This window comes from Brachionichthys hirsutus, unplaced genomic scaffold, assembly GCF_040956055.1.
Source record: "Brachionichthys hirsutus isolate HB-005 unplaced genomic scaffold, CSIRO-AGI_Bhir_v1 contig_205, whole genome shotgun sequence".
NCBI classification, from domain to species: domain Eukaryota; kingdom Metazoa; phylum Chordata; class Actinopteri; order Lophiiformes; family Brachionichthyidae; genus Brachionichthys; species Brachionichthys hirsutus.
In genome coordinates this window covers 40,291-59,078 of record NW_027180498.1, presented here as the reverse complement: position 1 = coordinate 59,078, position 18,788 = coordinate 40,291, and the positions used below count along the sequence as shown (strand labels likewise).

The 18,788-nt window shown below is 42.5% G+C and overlaps 2 protein-coding genes across 3 annotated transcripts; one reads left to right on the top strand and one right to left on the bottom strand.

Annotated features, from left to right (window-relative positions):
- Nucleotides 1-390: 390 nt before the first annotated feature.
- LOC137915606 (uncharacterized) lies at nt 391-3,677 on the bottom strand. The gene is made up of 7 exons (XM_068758802.1): nt 3,666-3,677; nt 3,458-3,570; nt 2,913-3,006; nt 2,228-2,597; nt 1,719-1,844; nt 1,472-1,605; nt 391-802 (listed from the first exon to the last, which is right to left on the bottom strand). The coding sequence occupies exons 1-7, from the start codon at nt 3,675-3,677 to the stop codon at nt 584-586; spliced, it is 1,068 nt and encodes a 355-aa protein (XP_068614903.1). The 3' UTR covers nt 391-583.
- A 2,484-nt stretch (nt 3,678-6,161) lies between these two features.
- LOC137915600 (uncharacterized) lies at nt 6,162-11,895 on the top strand. 2 transcript variants are annotated; one of them, XM_068758796.1, is made up of 10 exons: nt 6,162-6,370; nt 6,466-6,673; nt 7,743-7,918; nt 8,003-8,218; nt 9,228-9,609; nt 9,747-9,868; nt 9,959-10,198; nt 10,337-10,498; nt 10,590-10,679; nt 10,776-11,895. In XM_068758796.1, the coding sequence occupies exons 2-10, from the start codon at nt 6,466-6,468 to the stop codon at nt 10,944-10,946; spliced, it is 1,767 nt and encodes a 588-aa protein (XP_068614897.1). In that variant the 5' UTR covers nt 6,162-6,370; the 3' UTR covers nt 10,947-11,895. The 2 variants fall into 2 exon arrangements, with proteins under 2 accessions (XP_068614897.1, XP_068614896.1); XM_068758795.1 differs by having other exon boundaries at nt 6,448-6,673.
- Nucleotides 11,896-18,788: the final 6,893 nt, after the last annotated feature.

Sequence of the window (18,788 nt, the reverse complement as noted above, 5' to 3'; positions counted from 1 at the left end):
CTGAAGATCCATTTGAAATGTGATTGGTTGTTTGTGTTATAGTTTTAAATTCAAGTTTATAGAACTGGTAAATAATTTTAACCGAGATAACACAATAGTAAGCAGCTGACCTATTTCTACTGAAATCCTTTTACTTATGTTTAAATTACTTGAGCTAATAAATTCAAATAATTTAAGGAAATCCTTTTCATTGATCTGAACTCACACACCAAGTCTTACAGTGAACATGTGAAATATAAGAGCTCAAACCTAATATGTAAATATTCTATCAATCAAACTTCATGTTGTCTTTCTGAGAAGGAATCGTAACCTGCTGAACTAAGAAAGTGTCACAATTAACAGTTGTTTTACTCTCACCCTATTTTACACAATTTTAATAACAGCAGAAGAAACAGTTTGGACCATTTTGAACAACACCAGAATTGTTGTCCCATAAATTAGGATTACATACATGAACACATATTTTATTATACATAGATGTATGATACATAGCTACACTCTTCTGCAACTGCAGAGTCTCATTTCTTTAAGGTTAAATTGACTTGACAGAGAACTGGACATACTTCTGTCGGAGGCGTCTTCCTCAATTCTGGATGATGAAGAGAAGTGATTGCTCCTCCGTCCCTCCATCTAAGCGTGCCACCTCCACGAAGTCTGTGTTGATGATATGGATGAACCAGCCAGGATTCACCGCTGACTCGAACGTCCGCTGTTTCGAACGATCCGACTTCATGTAAAAGACGAAAGCGAGGGTGCTCTCGTCGCTCTTTGAGATATGTTTTAGCCTCTCCTTCTCGCATGACTGAAAACACAAGTGAATATTCACCCACTTTAAAGCTGGATGTCGAGCTTTCACATCAATCGGTGGATTTATTATAGGACTACTGAAACACAGCCGTTTCCTATCATAACATATTTAGGTTTTTTTTAAATGACAATTTTGTTTGTGGTGGGAATAAATGCATTCAATGTTACTTCAATCATGTTAGCATTTAGCTCACACCAGCAAAAAATAGAGGTTATGTTTTCACCAGTGTTTTTGCTCGCTTATGTCTCGAAAAGTGGTCAGATGTAATTTTCTCCAATATGGTGTGATCGGGCTTGGTTTTTGCATTCATCCAATATCATGAAGTATTCACTCAATCACTTTTAGTTGATAAACTCACATACAAGCTGAGGACCACAGAATTCTAAACGGTCTGAGTAGAGTCCCAGAGTCCATTACTGCATTTGACTTGAGGCGGATCAGGGTAAAGCCAAGTATTTTGAGTTCTTATCAGACTCGGGTTATCTTTACCATACACTACTCGGAATGTATTAATTTCACCATATTAATATTATGTTAATACCTATATATGTATTCATATATTTATTGCAACACAGTGAAATTATTATTTTAAAATCCCGACCATTTTCAATCAGATTTACACTAATTCACACCAACATTAAAGATATGGTACGTCAGTGTCACCTGCACTTTTAGGAGAACCCTCTGTTCTTGTTTGCAGCATCTTAGGAAGCAGTTGGTCTTGCTTAAGTTGAGGACAACAGGCAGTCCTCTGAAATTATCCCCGGTTGATTTGTAGAAGTATATAGTCATCTTTTCTGTGCAAAAGAATCAAATGAGAGCAAAATGTAGAATGAAAGGAGAAAGATTATCTGCGATCATTCTGATATTGCAGGTATTTACATTGAGAATGTGTGTCTGAATAACGCACCTGGATTCGGTGACGCATAAAGGGACCGTTCCGAACAAATACCTCTGAGGTAGAGATCAGAGGCCACCTGTTTGATTTCATAGTCTGACGACTTCTCCAGCTTGAGGCTTCCACTTCCTCTCGAAACTAACAGTGAAACAAGAAACAGTCAAGTAGAAGGGATGTACTTCATAATCTACATCCTCTATGTAAGAAAAAAAAAAACCAGAACGCATGTCCATATCTTTTTTTTTTTCATATGCATAATTTGTTTTAAAAAAAACCTTTGGAGAAATACTTTTTCACAAGAACTAATGACTACCTCTTAAGTCTTCATCAGTACCTGCAGATCATAGAATTAAAGGAGGACATGAGTTTGAAGAGTGGCTCTAACATCTACGCAGCACATTAATCGCATTCAGCATGGAGAGGAAAACCACAAACTAAACGACCAATCTAATAGTTAAACCTGTACCACCTTAAGCCAAGTGAAGTTGTAAAGCTACGACAAAGAAACCAAACTCACTCACCAACCACCAGCGTGCTGGATTCTGTCACCAAGACAACATCATTCAAGCTGCATTCTGTCCCACGACATTCTTCACAGGGGCCATCATCACAGCCTCGCCCACTCACCAAGGAGATACTGGTTTTTGTCATTGAAACAATGAGGAGATCCGGCATGTCCTCTTTCTCCTCATCTTCTTTGCAAACTTCCTGCTCTAGAATCGGCCTCTCTTCCTCATCCACCTCATATTCATTCTTTTTCAAGTCGCCCTCCCTAATCATTTCCATACTGAAACAGAGCAGTGTGGACTCCTTTGAGACAGGAACTAACGTGTCCTCCGCTGGGGGGGACTGCTCTATGTGCTCCTCCTTCCGGTTGTCCTTGTGCACTGTCTGAGGACCGGAAGGATGGGTAAGATGTGGGGAAAGAGAAGAGCATTAGGGTTTATACTGGACATTGAGTCTCTGTCCCTAAGCGTTAAATATAAACATGTTTCTATACATTCAAATTCAATTTGCATTTCTAGATGGAAGGCTGAAAAGGAGAGGCATAGAGGCTTCCTTTTGGTGATCAATTCATGATCCAAGAGGTGTCTTACGCAAGAAACTCTAGGATGTGTTTTTGGGGACATCAGGGTCACAAAATTGTTAAGACTATAATACTGGACCTTGGAAACAGTTGGGACGCTGTGATTTCCATGAACTCACCAGTGTTGGACTTCCCATTGTTAACATTTTTGCCAAATCCTCAGGCATGATATTCTGCAGGTCCAAGCCATTTATTGCCATCAGTTTGTCTCCACTCAAAGATAGAAGAGACACAATTTATAAGGTTTTTTCATTCATATGGGAAACTCAGTTGCTATTTGGCTCATGTATCTTGTTTCATCTATCAGACATGTTTACAGTCTCCTCTCACTGTAGTTGCGTTCCAGGACCCACCACGAGATGGTTATTATATATATATAGTATATATTTACACTTTACGAAACATTTTAATTATGTGTCTATTGCAGCCTGTTTTTTAACCATGTTTATATATACATTTTTATTGGTTGATTTGTTTAATTTTACACTTTATATTACCTACACTGGAAGGTGATATTTTTGTTTGAATGTGGTACATAATTAAATGTTTTTATTCTAATAGTATGATAATATTACATTTTCTAAGTGCCTGCATTTATATTCTACACACTTCATTGAAATAAATGTATAATTAGCATCTGTTAGTGAAAGTGTCTGATGTGTACCTGGCAAATGAATTTAGTCCACTTGCTTTTTCGTACTTCAGCACATTTTCGACTCCATACTGGTGCGTTCCGTCTTGGACTTTGTGGACGATGAATACAGCTCCCTTCTGATTCTGATATGAGGAAATAAATAAATGTCATCTTAATTTGAGTCAGTAAACCTTCATAATTAAAGTTAATGACACACAAAGCGGTTTTGGTCACCCACCTTTGGCTCCATGGTGTGGGACATCTGTTAGCCGATTATACTGAAGACTACAGCTGGAACCAGTGAAAGAGCAAATTCTGAAATGCCCTCAAAAGATTTTTGCTTCTGGTTTATATGAACAGAAGGAGAAGTAAAAGTGACGGGTCATAGACAGGAAACTGTTTTCAGAGGTGCTGATGAGGAAGTCCGTCTAGTAAATAGAAAGGAGGCACAATGTGGCTTGAAAAAACAGAACATACAGAACAAATATGGAAGAATATGTGATAATCAATAAAAGGTAAAGAGCAGCAGCGTAACTAATGCCACCAGATTGGTGAACACAATGACCCCCCCGCCTCCTCCTCCTTCCGACATTTTATTCTGCAACACTACCAACATAGGCAGGACAGTTGAGCCTATACTGAACTACTGAAAGGATGTTACTTTTTCTGTGACAGTTTAACAGCAACAATATGATTGACTGATAACAAATCATGACTGTAATCTGGTTGGTTTATTTATAGGAGTAAAGAAAAACACGCAGCTGGTGAGGAAAGAATCAGAGACAGAGTTCATGAATGAATGAGTGTCAATGATAGAAAGTATGCTATGTATTATTGTGTTCTGTATATCTTTAATATTGTTTTATCAAAATGATAAATACAACAAATTATTCTGTAGCCTCTTCTATAGCTACTATAGAAGATATACTATATTCTATATCTATAACATCATCAGAACACTGACTCAGCCAAGCCTAAGTGCTGTGAAGTTTAACTCAGGTATTTGGTGTCATTGGTACCTAATGTTATTATAGGATTACTGTGTTTACTGTGTAAACGTTGTAAATGTTGTAAATGTTATGTGTGTTTTTTAATTGGACCATTAAAAAAATAAAGATTTGATTGATTGATATAGGCTTTTTAGTTTTATTATCTTAAACTGTGGTGAAGAAGATGAAGAGGACTAAGGCTGAGCAGAGGAAAAAGTGGTGGAGGCTAACGGACGACGAGAACAAGAAGAAAAAAACCCCCAGAAATTTACAGCGAATCACAGGAGCAAGAAAGTCAGAGTAGCTGGTGAAACGCGAGTTCATAATCCGGCAAGGTACAGAACTTTGGGAAAGGCTAGACCGAAGTCGATATAATGATGATGTGGGACAGGTGTGCCTCGTTCCAGTCAGTCCACCCTTCCACAGCTGTGCAAAATAAGCAAACACATAGTAAAGGGAGATGAGATGCAAGGCAAGGCAAAGGCCAAACAGAGGGCATATGATGACCTGTGTGACACGTAGTAAAGGGAGATGAGATGCAATTATTTTGAGGAATTAAAGAATGAGGAAGGAGAACAAAAGGGTAGTAGAGGCACCCGTTGTGTATCAGGAAGTGACAAAGATTAGTGAGGTTGAAGTTAGAAAGGCAATGAAGAGGATGAAGAATTGGAAGGCAGTTGGCCCGGATGACATACATGTGGAGGTGTGGACGTGTCTCGGAGAGGTGGCTGTAGAGTTTTTAGCGGGGTTGTTTAATACAATCCTAGAGGGGCAGAAGATGCCAGAGGAATGGAGGAGAGGAGAGGAGAACAGAGTTGTGGAAACTATAAGGAGATAAAACGAATGAGTCATATGATGATGTTAGAGGAAAAAGTAGGAGGCTAGATGAATGAGAGACAAAGGAAAATATTTCAAAGGCTTTGCAACGCTAATAAACCAAAAGGGGGTTGATTAAAGCAAATGCTTATTTGGAACCTGCCGCTTTTCTTACAATAACATCCCAAAAAAAAAACTAGTTTTCCCTTCTCCTGCTTAGGACTATAAATAATAATAACAAAGCGTTGGTCTTATATAGCGCTCTTCTGGACACTCAAAGATGCTTTACATTGTGCATTATTCATTCACTCCATACTTGATGGTGGTGAACTCCTGTTGTACCCAAAGCTGCCCTGGGGCAGACTGAGTCGACCCTCCCGACCACCACCAACATTCACTCGCTCACTACATTCACACAGGCAATGTGGGTGAAGTGTCTTTCCCAAGGACAATATATATATATATATATATAAATAACCTTTCTCTTTAGTAGCCCCTCGCGACCCACACCCACATAGCTGTTGATGATTCCCAGTGGGTTGCTGGTGCTATTCTCACAGGGTGTTGTGTGTTAGTGTTGAACTCCCAGGTGAGCTGGATTCTCTCATCCGCTCTGTGCTCATCGTCCATCTGTCTACACGTGAAGAACAATCCTTCTGACATGTCTGCTCATGTCTGCTCACAAACCCCCTTAAAGTGTGTATTAGTAGCAGGTGAGAGTGTGTGAACATGGCAGAGAAGGTGCGTGTTTATGACATCATTATTATTTCAAATAAATGTTCTTGATTATAAAGACAGGAAATTAGAACGCTCTAATCCAGTGTGTTGTGTTGTGATGCTGTCATTGGTCAAGCTCTTGCTCTCGCTCTTGCGCATGCACGTACGCATGCACGCGAACACTCGCGCGCACGCACCCCCTCACACACACACATACACAGAAGCTATTTCCAGCTTTCTCTGCCGGGCCAGTAACTCCAGCTAAATGTGTAGAGGCTTGAATTACATGAGAGACTCATGCCGCTGTTGCAAAATGTCCGTTCTATGACGGTATGTTGTCGGACGCCGGAGCTGAGAAAACAGCCACGTTTCCACCTCCATCTCATCTCAGCGGCTGACTGAGGTCGACCATCTAAACCAGGTACTGAACACCAGTCTCTGCATGAGGTGTGTGTCCGACTTTGGCGATTTCTCCACTAACCAACAACTCATAAACAGTCTCTGTCTTCCTGAAAGATGGTGATATTGGATGTGTTAATAGTAGGAGGTGGCCCTCATGCGCTGACCTTGGCCAGCTTACTATTGGGCCCTCCTTCAAACCCGATTCCTGGACATGACCAACTCCTCTCCCGCCCCTGCTCCATCTCTCCAAAGCCCCAGCCAAGACTGAAAACAATCAGCAAGAAATGCTACGACAGCAAGAAGAAGAGGCGGGCACCATCTGGTACAGAAGGAGTTAGATGGCTGATAAGTCATAAAATTAACTGACGAGTGTCTTAAAATCACCTTGAAAATTCCAAATCTGGGGAGACTTGGATGTTGTGGCAATTTATTCTTGAATTACCAAATGCAGAAGGCCACGGGCGACATAAGCAGCAACACAGAGAGCGCAAACCTTCATCAAGGCTGCTCTGTTTCCTGGTTATGTCGTTCCATGTAAGAAGATAGGTCACATGTGCTGTAGTTATTCTCAGGCTCGACATTAGTAACCTTTGAAGATACAATATGTTGAATGTTGCACCTGAATCAGCATGGTTTCAGGTACAATCTGGTAATGTTATCTTGCCATTAGTTGCCTCACATAGTAGTGAACCTTTCATGAGCCTTATCAATTTTACAATTCTGAAACTCCAGATCTGGAATATTACTTTGAGATCATAGTGATCTGTGGTTGATCTTATGCGGCTGGAGTGCTAAAATCGTTGTGAACATTATTGGAAGCAAAAAGTTTTGTGAATGTTTCCATCTCATAATGGAAAGGAATCCTTTAAAACAAATCTGGAACAAGACAACCATCATCATGTTCTCTGGGTCCACCTGTTTAAAATTAAAAAAAGAAATAAACACTTGTAAAGGTTTTGAGTAATCCTGCTGACAGACACAGAGCCAGCCAAGCGTTTACTGGCAGAGGTAATAATTCTGACTTCCTTCACATGCAAGTTCTCATTTTGAGTGTACCAAATTAGATTTCTTATCAAATTATTTAAATTAACAAGTTTCAATGTTAAATAGGTTCGCATCTCATTTGGTCCATTATTATTCCAATTCTTATGGTTATGTATTTCCAAATATTTTGGGAATACTTTTTTTTTTCCTGGTCAGTCTTTAATATTACTGTAGGCATTGATATGGATGTCTGTAAGCAGACTTGCCTCAATTTACGGTACTGCCAAAATAAATGTAAAATCAATGGATGGTTCTCTGTCAACATTACCTGCTCGCTCGAGTTGTGCTGCAATCAATGTAGGCTTTGACCTCCTTTCTGTTCATTTGCTTGTGACTCTTCTCTGCAGGGGCGTTGTTGGAGGAGCTACTATCAACATCAGAGAGGGCCTCCTGCCCATTGCTGAGCCTCAGAGTTGTAGATTCATATGGCGAGTGGACCGCACTGTGGGAGAGTCAGTTCACAGCTCTGAACATCCCTCATCTGCGCTCACACGCGCTGGTGCACACAGATCCACACGATAAGGTATGAAGAGCAATAGCTATCCCTGCAGCAGAAATGAGCAAGGAGCTGATAGAAACCTGCACATGTCTGTGATGACCCTGACAGAGAGCGCTGCTGGAGTTTAGTCTGAAGCAGGAGCGTTCAGAGGAGCTCCACAGCCTTCCAGACCGGATTTGCATTCTGGATGAAAATGCATTTTTTAATGACATGAGGCTCGGCAAGAAGGAAAAGAAACGGCTCAACATCACAACAACATTAAAGAAGAGTTTATCCCTCAGTCTGCCAGGAACCAAACTGAGTGTGGATTTCTTCAAAGATCAGGTCGGACAGAGTCGGTTTGGGTGATTGTGTGTGGGGAATGCTATATCTAATATTATTATACTACCATGGCACGACAATAAAAGGCAAAGCATGTCTTTAAAGAGTGTTTGCTTGTCTTGTATGTAAATATGCATCTTAATTTCTAATAATTACAGCTGTATAAAACCATATTCTTGTCCTTGTATTATTTCTAAATAGTTCTTGAAATCAAAATGAATTCATTAAAAAAAGCACAAATCTTTGTTTTGTCTTGTGAACTTTGAAAAATATTTATCAACCACATCCCCAGTTCCAAGAAAGTCGACACTTTCTGTGAAACATTACAAGACGAATCTTGTTGAAAAAGGATGTGATGTAGTGCAATTTTCAATATGCCCATAGTCCAGCTTGATTAAAATTCAGTGTATGCTTTCAAAAAAACAAAGACGTTTATTGTTTTTATAATAGAAATCATGTTTTTGTGCTGTATACAATCATGCATTATTTAAGTCAATCCATTGAATTTGTACCTTGTACCGGATACATTGCAAAATGAAAAAAAAAATGCTTTCATGGAATTAGAGTTTCAGCATTTGAATATTTCAAACCATTATCTCCGTCAAGGTGGTTCTGTTTTTTGATGGCCTTTGTCTACCTGATTATTAGCAGGATTACTAAAAAACTGCTGAATGGATCTTGATTTTTTTATTCTGAAGATGCGTATTGGTCCAACTTAGATCCCATTAAATTTTGAGAGCGATCCGGATACCTGTCTGGATACAAAGCAATCCTGATTTTCCCATTTACTTATAATGGAGGTTTTTTCAAAAAGCATTCAATTCACTCGCCAAAAATCACAGTCATAAAGCGGTCCAATATGCACTATCATGCAAAATATATTCTGGATCTGATGTGTTGATGGTTTGGTCCTGATGGGAATAATGCCAACATTATGATTGAAGCGGCATGAGCACCTATATCTGAGAAATGTAAATGTCTTAATTGTTGAGTCGTGACTTTGAACATACAGGTGGAGAGATACGACCTGGACAAACTTCTGGTGAAGGGAACAGTGGAGAGCATCACTCCTGTGATCGAGCACCAGGAGGAGATGGACGAAGAGACGGATCAGATTAGGGAGCAGGAAATGTTGAGGGGGATGGGAAGGAAGCGGGATGGATCAAGAAAAAGCGTCAAATATTTTCAAGTCAAACTTCAAGAAGACATGATCCTGAAAGCCCTTCAAATCGTTATGGCAACGGGTCCTACACGGGCCCAGATGGCAAATATCCCTTCATGGGTGAAAAACATTGGAGAGAACTATCCAGAGGGGCGTTTGCAACACACGGTGAACCTCATGCACCACCTGGCATCTGCTCATCAGAGACAGCGAGAGAGCAATCCTGCTCACGGTGAGTCAGGTCTCTTCAGCGGTTTATGCAACATCACAATATTGCAGCAAAGCCTTGTGGGTGAAATACGTTCATCCTTTGTCTTCACCTGTGGTCCTGATGCTTCTGTAGACTTCTTCTTTTTGACGTGTGTGCAGTATGCGAGGCCGGGCAGAGAGTAATGGTCATAGGTGGAGGTCTCACCAGCGCTCACGTGGTTGCAGGTGCGCTGCAGGACGGTGCCAGCCAGGTGACATGGGTCATGAGGAATCACCTGCAGGTCGAGTGAAAGTGTAACGCTGCCTGTAGGCCAACACTAAGTAATTATTTAAGATGCGACTGAGATGAGTCGTCATAATTTCTTCTCCAGTTAAAGCAGTTTGACGTGGGCGACGTGGAGGGCCTGGCGGGTCGCTACTCCCACACCGAGCACGGTATAAAGATGGATGGCCAAGCCTATCTACGGCAGTTCCACAACGAACGGAGTCTCCACAAACGACTGGCTATGATTTATCAAGCGAGGAAAGGAGGGGCCGTCACCCCGGAAGCCTACGTCCACCTCCAACCGTTCATCCTGTCTGGGCGGGTGGATGTGAAGACATTCTGTGAGGTTTGCATCCTGCAGGACACGCAGTCGATGATGTAGTGGACAGATGAAGTAGAACAAGATGAAGCTGTGTGAGATCATCTCATGACAGAGGATGGAAGCCTGAAACATGAAGTATGTGAAACCTGAACCTTTTTACAGGTGGGAGACACGAGCTGGTGCTACAGGAGACAGGCCTGGAGTCTGTCCCTCAGCACTGGGGACCGCTGGACAGGAGATATGATCTGGCTCGCCACTGGTTGCAAACTGGACGTCAGACAGGACCCGTTGCTTTCTGGGGTGATGAAGGAGTTTCCCATTCAGGTGGGCTGGGCATGTCAATATTTGTTGTTTACCTTTAGTACAAGCGTGCACTTGAACAAAGAAAATCTTTTTGGCTTGTTATTTGCTTAAGGTGATTGATGGTTGGCCTTGCATATCGGAAAGCTTGCGGTGGGCGGAGGAGTGCCCGCTCTATCTGATGGGGCAGTACTCAGCCCTCCAGGTTGGTCCTCTGGTGTTGGTGCAGAAAAATAGGCCTGAACAACAGCGTCAACAGAAACTTTACAGATGATGTGTCTCGTCTTTGTTCCCTGCACAGGTTGGACCTCATGCAGTCAACTTGGCTGGTGGACAGGCGGCCAGCATGCGAATCGCCAAGGACATCGTGCATCGCCAGCAGCCGGACGCTGCAGAGGCTTCTGAGCCAAGGGAGGGGAAGTCAAAGACTGAAGGGTACATCCAACAGATGCGAGGCCTGCTGTGGCTTTAACTTTAGGGTGGAAACAATTCAATTCAATCTGTGAGAAGTCACTTATTTTGCAATTCTGCTCTAAGGTTGCTTTAATAAAAGCCTTGATCAAATGTATTGAGCTAAAATAAATAAATTAGTATATCATGATCAGTTTTTTATCACTGTTTTTGAGTGATGTAAATAAATATTCTACTGAACTAAAAGGCAATTTTTAGATAAGTTGACTCAATAGTCTAAGATTTGAGGGTCTTAAAATCAGTGCTTTGTATTATAAATAAGAAATTATTTATAATACAAAGCACTGATTTTAATCTGGGAAAAACTGACCTGAGTTGACTTAAATCTTGTAGAAGTGATGGAGATTTTAGGTCACATTTGGACGACAGACTCGGCAACCTTTCTTTCAAAGTTGTGACCCTGTGTTAATATTCAACAAAAACAAAGGCATTAAAATCCACTTTCATTCAAATGTAATGTTTGTACTCCAACTTGCCATTTCAATTGTGTTTGTTTTTGTTTTTTCATTAAAATAATAGCAATAAAAAAAAAGTGCGGCAGTCACAGCTTGGCATGAAATAGTAAAAAATAAAACGGGACTGGACTTGTCCTTTTAAGCTTTCAGGTAGGTGAGTTTTCCCATTTTATGTTTTATTTTTATAGGCAAAGCATGGTGGAGTCTTTTATAAAGCAGCCCCCCCCCCCCCCCCTAGAGGAGAGAGAAGGAGGCACATGATCAGACGGGGTTTTCGGTGCATGATTAGTTGTTTGTGGTCATGTATAAAACTGGCAGCATCAGAAATCAGCTGGTTAACATCTGATGACTCAGGAGCTGCTGCCGGCCAGTCCCTGCTGTCATCGGTGGAAATATTTTATTGATGAAATCCGGGGAATCCCAGCAGCAATTGCGTAGATATTTGCCATGTTGCAGTATTCTGAACAATTTTCTTCGTGAATAAAACACTGCTATTCTTGAGTTGTCTTTGTCTAATATTTACTTTATTGTGTCCACAAACACATTTATTATTATTTTATAGTTGGTGAATGGACTACAGTTTAGCCTTGTTGTGTATGTATTTCAATAAGCAATGTGAGGCTGTCTGTATGTATGAGGGATACATGGAATCTTTCTGTCCTTTCAATTTGCATTTTTAAAAAAGGTTTGTTGCATCTGATTTCATGGAATCAGCTTTACTTTTATCTTTTACAAATTATTGTATTTTTAGCGACTGTGAAGTTGCTTAACAGACTGTTCAATATATTTGTGTATTTCTCAGAACATCCTGTTTATAATCCTAATAATGCTCAACCCCCTAGTGGTTTTTCTTCTGACTGAAGAAGGGAACGCTTCGTGTTGTTTCAAAGAGCTATCTGCCCAAGGTTGGAGTCTTCATGTCTGGGTGCACGTACACATTCTTATCTGCAGCCTGAGCAGAGATGAAGCCTTTGAATCTGCACTCCTCAAAGAGACAAAGGACTCTGTCATGACCATAGATCATTTTTAATTGTGTATGCCTGACTCCTCAGCAGCCTGTAGTTATCAAAACATTCTTCACTGGTGCTCATTAACTCACCAATCAGTAGCAGAAGTTAGGTCAGGGTTCCTTTGATGCCATTTATCCTTCTTAATTTTACTTTTCATGAAGTATGACACCGCCCCCAGGGTGCGGTGCAGACATGTTCACCATTTATAAACTGTGTGAATCCTGGGAGAGACGAGAGAGTTTCTAGAGCCGTGCGTGAGCTAACTACTCGCGCCTCTTGGCCTCTCCCAGCTGCAGCTGTCTTAATAAATCTAATAATCTACAGTTTTGCCTCGTTTCCTCTCTTCGGTGCAAGGCCTCTCTGGGTTTATTCATTTTAGACCCAACATTAATTGGTGCCGAAACCCGGGACCCACATCTGGACGGACGACCGCCGCTGGACCGAGGACACCACGAAATCTGTATACAGCGTCTCCCCATTGAAGGGGACGGGCCTCCCCCTTCCGGCGCCGGCTGCCCGCCCGGACAACGGGTCCCAAGAACCAGGCTTGCATCGGGTGACTACAGGTATTGCTGGTATTTAATACGTAACATTTTTTCCAACTTACTTAAAAACAGGGAAGTGAAATTAAAGCAGGAAGTGTTGTGAGACTGTGCACAAACAGGAAGGGCAGAGGCCCATATGTAAGTCCATGGCTACTAAATAAATGATCCAGACGTTTAAGGAATTACAAGGTCTTATTAGGAGTAATTCAACATACTAAATGTTTTTAGTATAAATAAAGGGATCAAACGTCTGGGTAGAGTAAATTAAGGGATTGGTAAATAAATATTGTATTTGCTGGGATTATGTCCACACACTTCCAGTGGATCAGTGAATAAATATTATATTTACTATGATTATGTCCACACACTTCCAATGCAAATAAATAATCCAGACGTTTAAGGAATTACAAGGCCTTATTAGGAGTAATTCAATACACTAAATGTTTTTAGGTATAATTAAAGGGATCAAACGTCTGGGAAAGATCAATTAAGGGACCGGTCTTTAAAAAATCAAACCGTATTTGCAAAAACGTGCTTTTATTGTTTGAGCATGAATGGAGGTGCACCAGAATGAATGTATAAAGATATTGTGTTGGACTGCTTGGGAGTAATAAAACAGCGGGGTGTGTGTGTGTGTGGTGGTGAGTGAAGCTGATAAGGGCGCGGCCCTGGGATCATATGCTCGCTTGGGACGTGGTCCTGGAATAGTGCTTGTGTGGAGGTGATTTGGAGTTGACAATATGGGTCAATCATTGAGGAGAGAGATCCAGGATCATCCAGATTTAAAGTTTATTGGCGGATTTGACTCCAATGCATGTAAATGGGTGGAGTCATGGGTGAAAAAGTATGAATTCCATCCTTCCCTGAAGGATTTAGGAAATAAGGAGGAAGTGAAGCGTTGTTTAGTGGAAAAACGGAAGAAGTTGGTAAAGAAAGGAAAAAAGACTGAAGAGATTGAAAAACAACTTCGTGCCATTGACGTGTGGATTGCGCAAAGTGTGAAGAGAGCCAAAAGTCTACAAGAAAAAAAGGCAAAGCAAGTCTATCAACTGAAAGTGAAGAGCGATGAAGAGACTGGTGTGAAAATGAGAAAAGGTGAACAAGCGGCCGACCAAAGAGAAAATGACGGAAAAAAGGAAGTGATTGGAGCCCGACCGAGCGGAGGAGGAGCCTCAAGAGACACCCCCATAGACGAAGAGGAGGACGCGATTGGACCAGGAGCAAGCGGAGGAACCTCAAAAATCACTCCCATAGCGGGACACACAAGAATGCAGACAAAGAAAAAACAGACAGAGGCATACACACACACACAACTCTACCCACCCCTGCCTGAAACGGAAACATATCCTATGATTGCAGTAGCAAACCCTGCTTATGGAACGGTTGATGCTGACAATATGCCATATCCAGCCACACTTTTAGTCTACAGGCCTTGGACTGAAGATGAGAAAAGGGCAGCATGTGCCTCTATTCCACCAATCGAAGAAAATGTTGAAAGGTGGGCTGCAGCCGTAAGAGAAACAGTGTTGTCCTATCATCTGAACGGTACGGAAACATTGAGTGTTGTCCGTCTTACAGCTGGCCACCGAGTGGGCAGGTTCCAGGGTGCCTTCCAACCCATTTCTAATGGCATACCGATTCCACCAGGGGATGTGCTGAATAATTCACTGAACACCATGCTGGCAACAGCCATCACCATTTACACAAAACCCCCTGACCTGACAAAGGTCAGGCAAAGTCGGCAAGAAGAAGGAGAAAGTGCCCAAAGGTACCTGGACCGACTCCAGAATGTGATGAAGCAGAGCAGCGGCATGAACGAAGACCCTGCTCCGGGAAGTCCTTTCCAATCCCTACTAAGAGCCACTTTTCTAGATGGCCTCGCAGAGGGGACAACCAATTTTGTGAGGAAACACAACCCAACCTGGAGAACTGCAACTGTGGAGGACTTACTGGCATGGGCAATGCATGCTGAAGACATGAAGAAAAGGAGGGAAAGCACATCTGCAATTCACACACTGACCACCATGATGCAAGGGCTGACTGCATCGCAGACCTACAATTGGAGTGGAGTTGTTTGTTTAGATTGGATGAGTGATGGTGACGTCATTTCCGTTCTACGAATTTCAAACTTTGGCGCCATAGAGAGCTGCTCAGCTGCTCACCAAAAAAGACTTTTTGCAAATCATGCAGTAGTCTGTTGAATCCTGTTAACAACCTCTCCGATGCGCCGCATCAGCTGGAAAGATCCCGCAAAATAACGAAGATCCTGCGACATTCAAGGAAGTGCCGCCAAAAAAACGTCCTCATCTAAGATGCCGTCACTCACCTCTCCGTCCGGCTGCGATCGCTGCCACCATCTGAGTCAGACGATTGCTGAGCTGGAGGGTCGCATTTGCACTCTTTACCACATCCGAGAGAGTGAATCGTTCTTAGATTCACGAGTGACAGTTGGCGCCGCTGCCGCTGCCGACGCCGCTGCCGCGGCCGTCGGGCCAGACCTGGATTCTACCATCCCGGTCGTGTCCCCAGGCGCCGACGATCTCTGGCTCCGACAGGGAGCAAAACCAAGGCGGCCCGTAAAGGCCACATTCACGCCCAACCTATTGATCCATAGCTCCACTGTCAATCACGGGCTCTGGTCCGCTGCGCGCGGGCACAGCGGCAGGAAGAAGTCGCCGCCCGCGCCACCCTGCGACCTGGAGCTCTCAAACCGGTTCACCGTCCTGGATGAGGCGGACTTCCCCCCGCTGCCAGCTGCCTCACACCGCAGTTCCCCCTTACACCGGCGGCCCCGGAGGTCTCAGCCGTCCCCCGTCCCTCGGCCAAGCGACATGCCGAGACGCGCCGCCCGCCAGCCGAGACAAGCCGGCAAAAACATCTCAGCTGGCGGACCTGTCTCCTCCGTGACCCCGACGACGTCCCCTCCCCGCAGGTCCTTGGAGCAGCGTCCCACCTCACTGATCGTTGGGGACTCCGTCATCAAGCACATCAGGGCCAAGCACGCCGTGACCCACTCTCTGCCGGGGGCTCACGTCTCTGATGTGGCGCAACACATCCCGCAGATCCTCACGGATCACCCGCACATCAGGAACGTTATCGTCCATGTAGGAAGCAACGACACCAGCAAGCAGCAGTCGGAGGTTTTAAAACAGGATTTTAAGCGTCTTTTTAACGAACTGAAAGACAGCAGAAAGTCCGTTTTTATCTCTGGCCCCATCCCCACGCTGCACCGAGGCATTGGTCGCTTCAGCCGGCTGCTGGCCCTCAACACCTGGCTGCAGTCGGCCTGTCCGGAACACAACCTGGTTTTTATTGACAATTTCAACCTTTTCTGGAATCGAGCTTCCTTCTTCAGCAGAGACGGTCTCCATCCCAGCTTCCAGGGGACACGTGCTCTCTCATTGAACATCTCCCATGCAGTCTCCACAGCTCCCCATCATTGACTGACCGCACCTCCTTATCCCACCACACCACCGACGGCACAGGTCACCACGCCGGCCTCTGATGGCCCCTCTTCCTCCTCAGGGACCTCTCCATCACCGGTCCTCATCGCCAGCTCCCCCTGCTGCCCAAACCCTGTAATCTCCACCATTATCTCCAACCACAGAACTTCAGCACGTGCTTCATCTCGCCCCTCTGCTGCCCATCAGGGCAATTTAATCCAAATCCCTCGGATACCTCCTCCATCTTCTGCTCCTCAAGCCACGCCTATAACCTGTGGTCTTTTAAATGAGGCTGTGACAATCAGTTCTATGAATGCCCCTTGTTTTGGGGAGGATGGATCACAACGGACTCTAAGGAGGCGTGACCAGGTAGCTGATCCTGAACAGAATGTAAACAAGACACGAGTAAACTCAGCAATCACGAAGAACCGTAAGTGGAAAGTCTTTCAGACTGTAAATCATTCAAGAACAGTTTGGGATCCTATAATGAAGCCGAAGGGTCTTTTAGGAGGGCATTTGAATATACGCAGCATTAAATCTAAAAGTGAGCAGGTGCATCATCTTTTGCTGGACTCTAACTTAGACTACCTTTGTTTGTCTGAGACCTGGCTCCAGGAATCTACCCCATCAGCAGCTCTTAATGTACCTAGCTTTAACATTTACAGGAGAGACAGGGTGAGCTCAAAGGGAGGCGGCGTTATGATCTACGTCAAAGATTGCATTCAGTGTCAGGAAATAGAATGGTCAAATGGCAAAGAATTAGAGTGCATTGGCATAAATATAGTTTTGTCACAACAAATGTCATTTGCTCTTATACTGATCTATCGCCCTCCCTCATCAAAGAGTAATTTCTATGAGAAATTTGAGAACTTACTTAGAGAATGTAATTTTAACAAAGAAGTAGTTATTATGGGAGATTTTAACATTAATTGGGAGGACAAAAAATCTAGAAAAAACCTTAAAAAGATTACAGATCAATTTGACCTGGTGCAGCTAGTCAATTGACCTACAAGAATAACCAATTCTTCTAGTACGCAAATCGATTTAGTATTTTGCAATAGACCGGATAGGATTCCTAAATCATTGAACATGTTAACTGGCATGTCTGACCATAACTTCATTATTGTTGTCAGGAAACTAACAAATAAAAGATTTAATCCATTAATAAAAAAACATGAATCATTCGGTATTCCTAAAACTAAAATGGAGACATTAACAAATGCTATTCTACATACTGAATGGGATGACATGTTGCAGGGGATAGACCTGGAAGAAGACAGCAATGCTTTCTCAAAAAGCTTAGAGAACACTATTATAAACCATACTTGTAAATTGAGGCATAGAAATAGGAAAAATAACGTCCCTTGGATAAATGTAGATATCTTAAAAATTATGAAAGAAAGGGACAGGGCCTTAAAAAAGTCAATCAGAACTAAACTTAGCCATGACAGACATCTTTTTGTAATGATGAGGAACAAAGTGATCAATAAAATTAGACAAGCAAAGGCAGATTATTTCATAACTATAATCGAAAAAGCAAGAGGTAATAGTAAAATTGTCTGGAAACATTTGAAATATTTAACAGGAAATCACAATAAAGTAAAGGAATTGGTTGAACTTGAAATAAATGGAAAAATCATAAATAATCCGTCTGAAATTACAGAGGTTCTCAACCATTACTTTGTTGACTCTGTGTCCACGATTGCTCAATGTTTTCCTGATGGCAAAACAAATATCAGAACACTAAGCACAAATGAACCAGCATTCAGTATAAGAAATGTTAGTGAAATGGAGATTAGGAGAATTATTCAATCGTTAAATACGTCAAGAGCAAAAGATGTCTTTGGTTTGGACACAGTCATGCTCAAAGAGCTCAGTTCATCAATACTTTATCCATTAACCAAAATTATTAACCTTTCAATCTCCCAGGGAAAATTTCCAAGTGTTTGGAAAAAGGCAGTTGTGACTCCTATATTTAAAGGTGGAAATCCTCTGCTGCCTAGCAACTATAGGCCTATTAGTATAATCCCGACACTGTCAAAGGTGGTAGAGAAATTGGTAGCAGAACAAATAACTTGCTATCTGAATACTGGCCCGTTTTCTCTGCATCCAATGCAATTTGGCTTTAGGGCCAAACACTCGACTGAAACGGCAAACTGTTTTTTTGTTGAAAGGATCAAATCTTTAATGGATAAAAGTGGTGTTGTCGGAGCAATATTTCTTGACCTGAAAAAGGCGTTTGATACTGTCAATCACAGAATCCTCCTGTCTAAACTGTCTACCTTTAATTTTTCACTGCGCACACTTGGATGGTTAGAATCATATCTATTACACCGTTCTCAGTGTGTTCAACTACAAAACCATCAATCAGCTGTTCTAGGTCAGTCTAC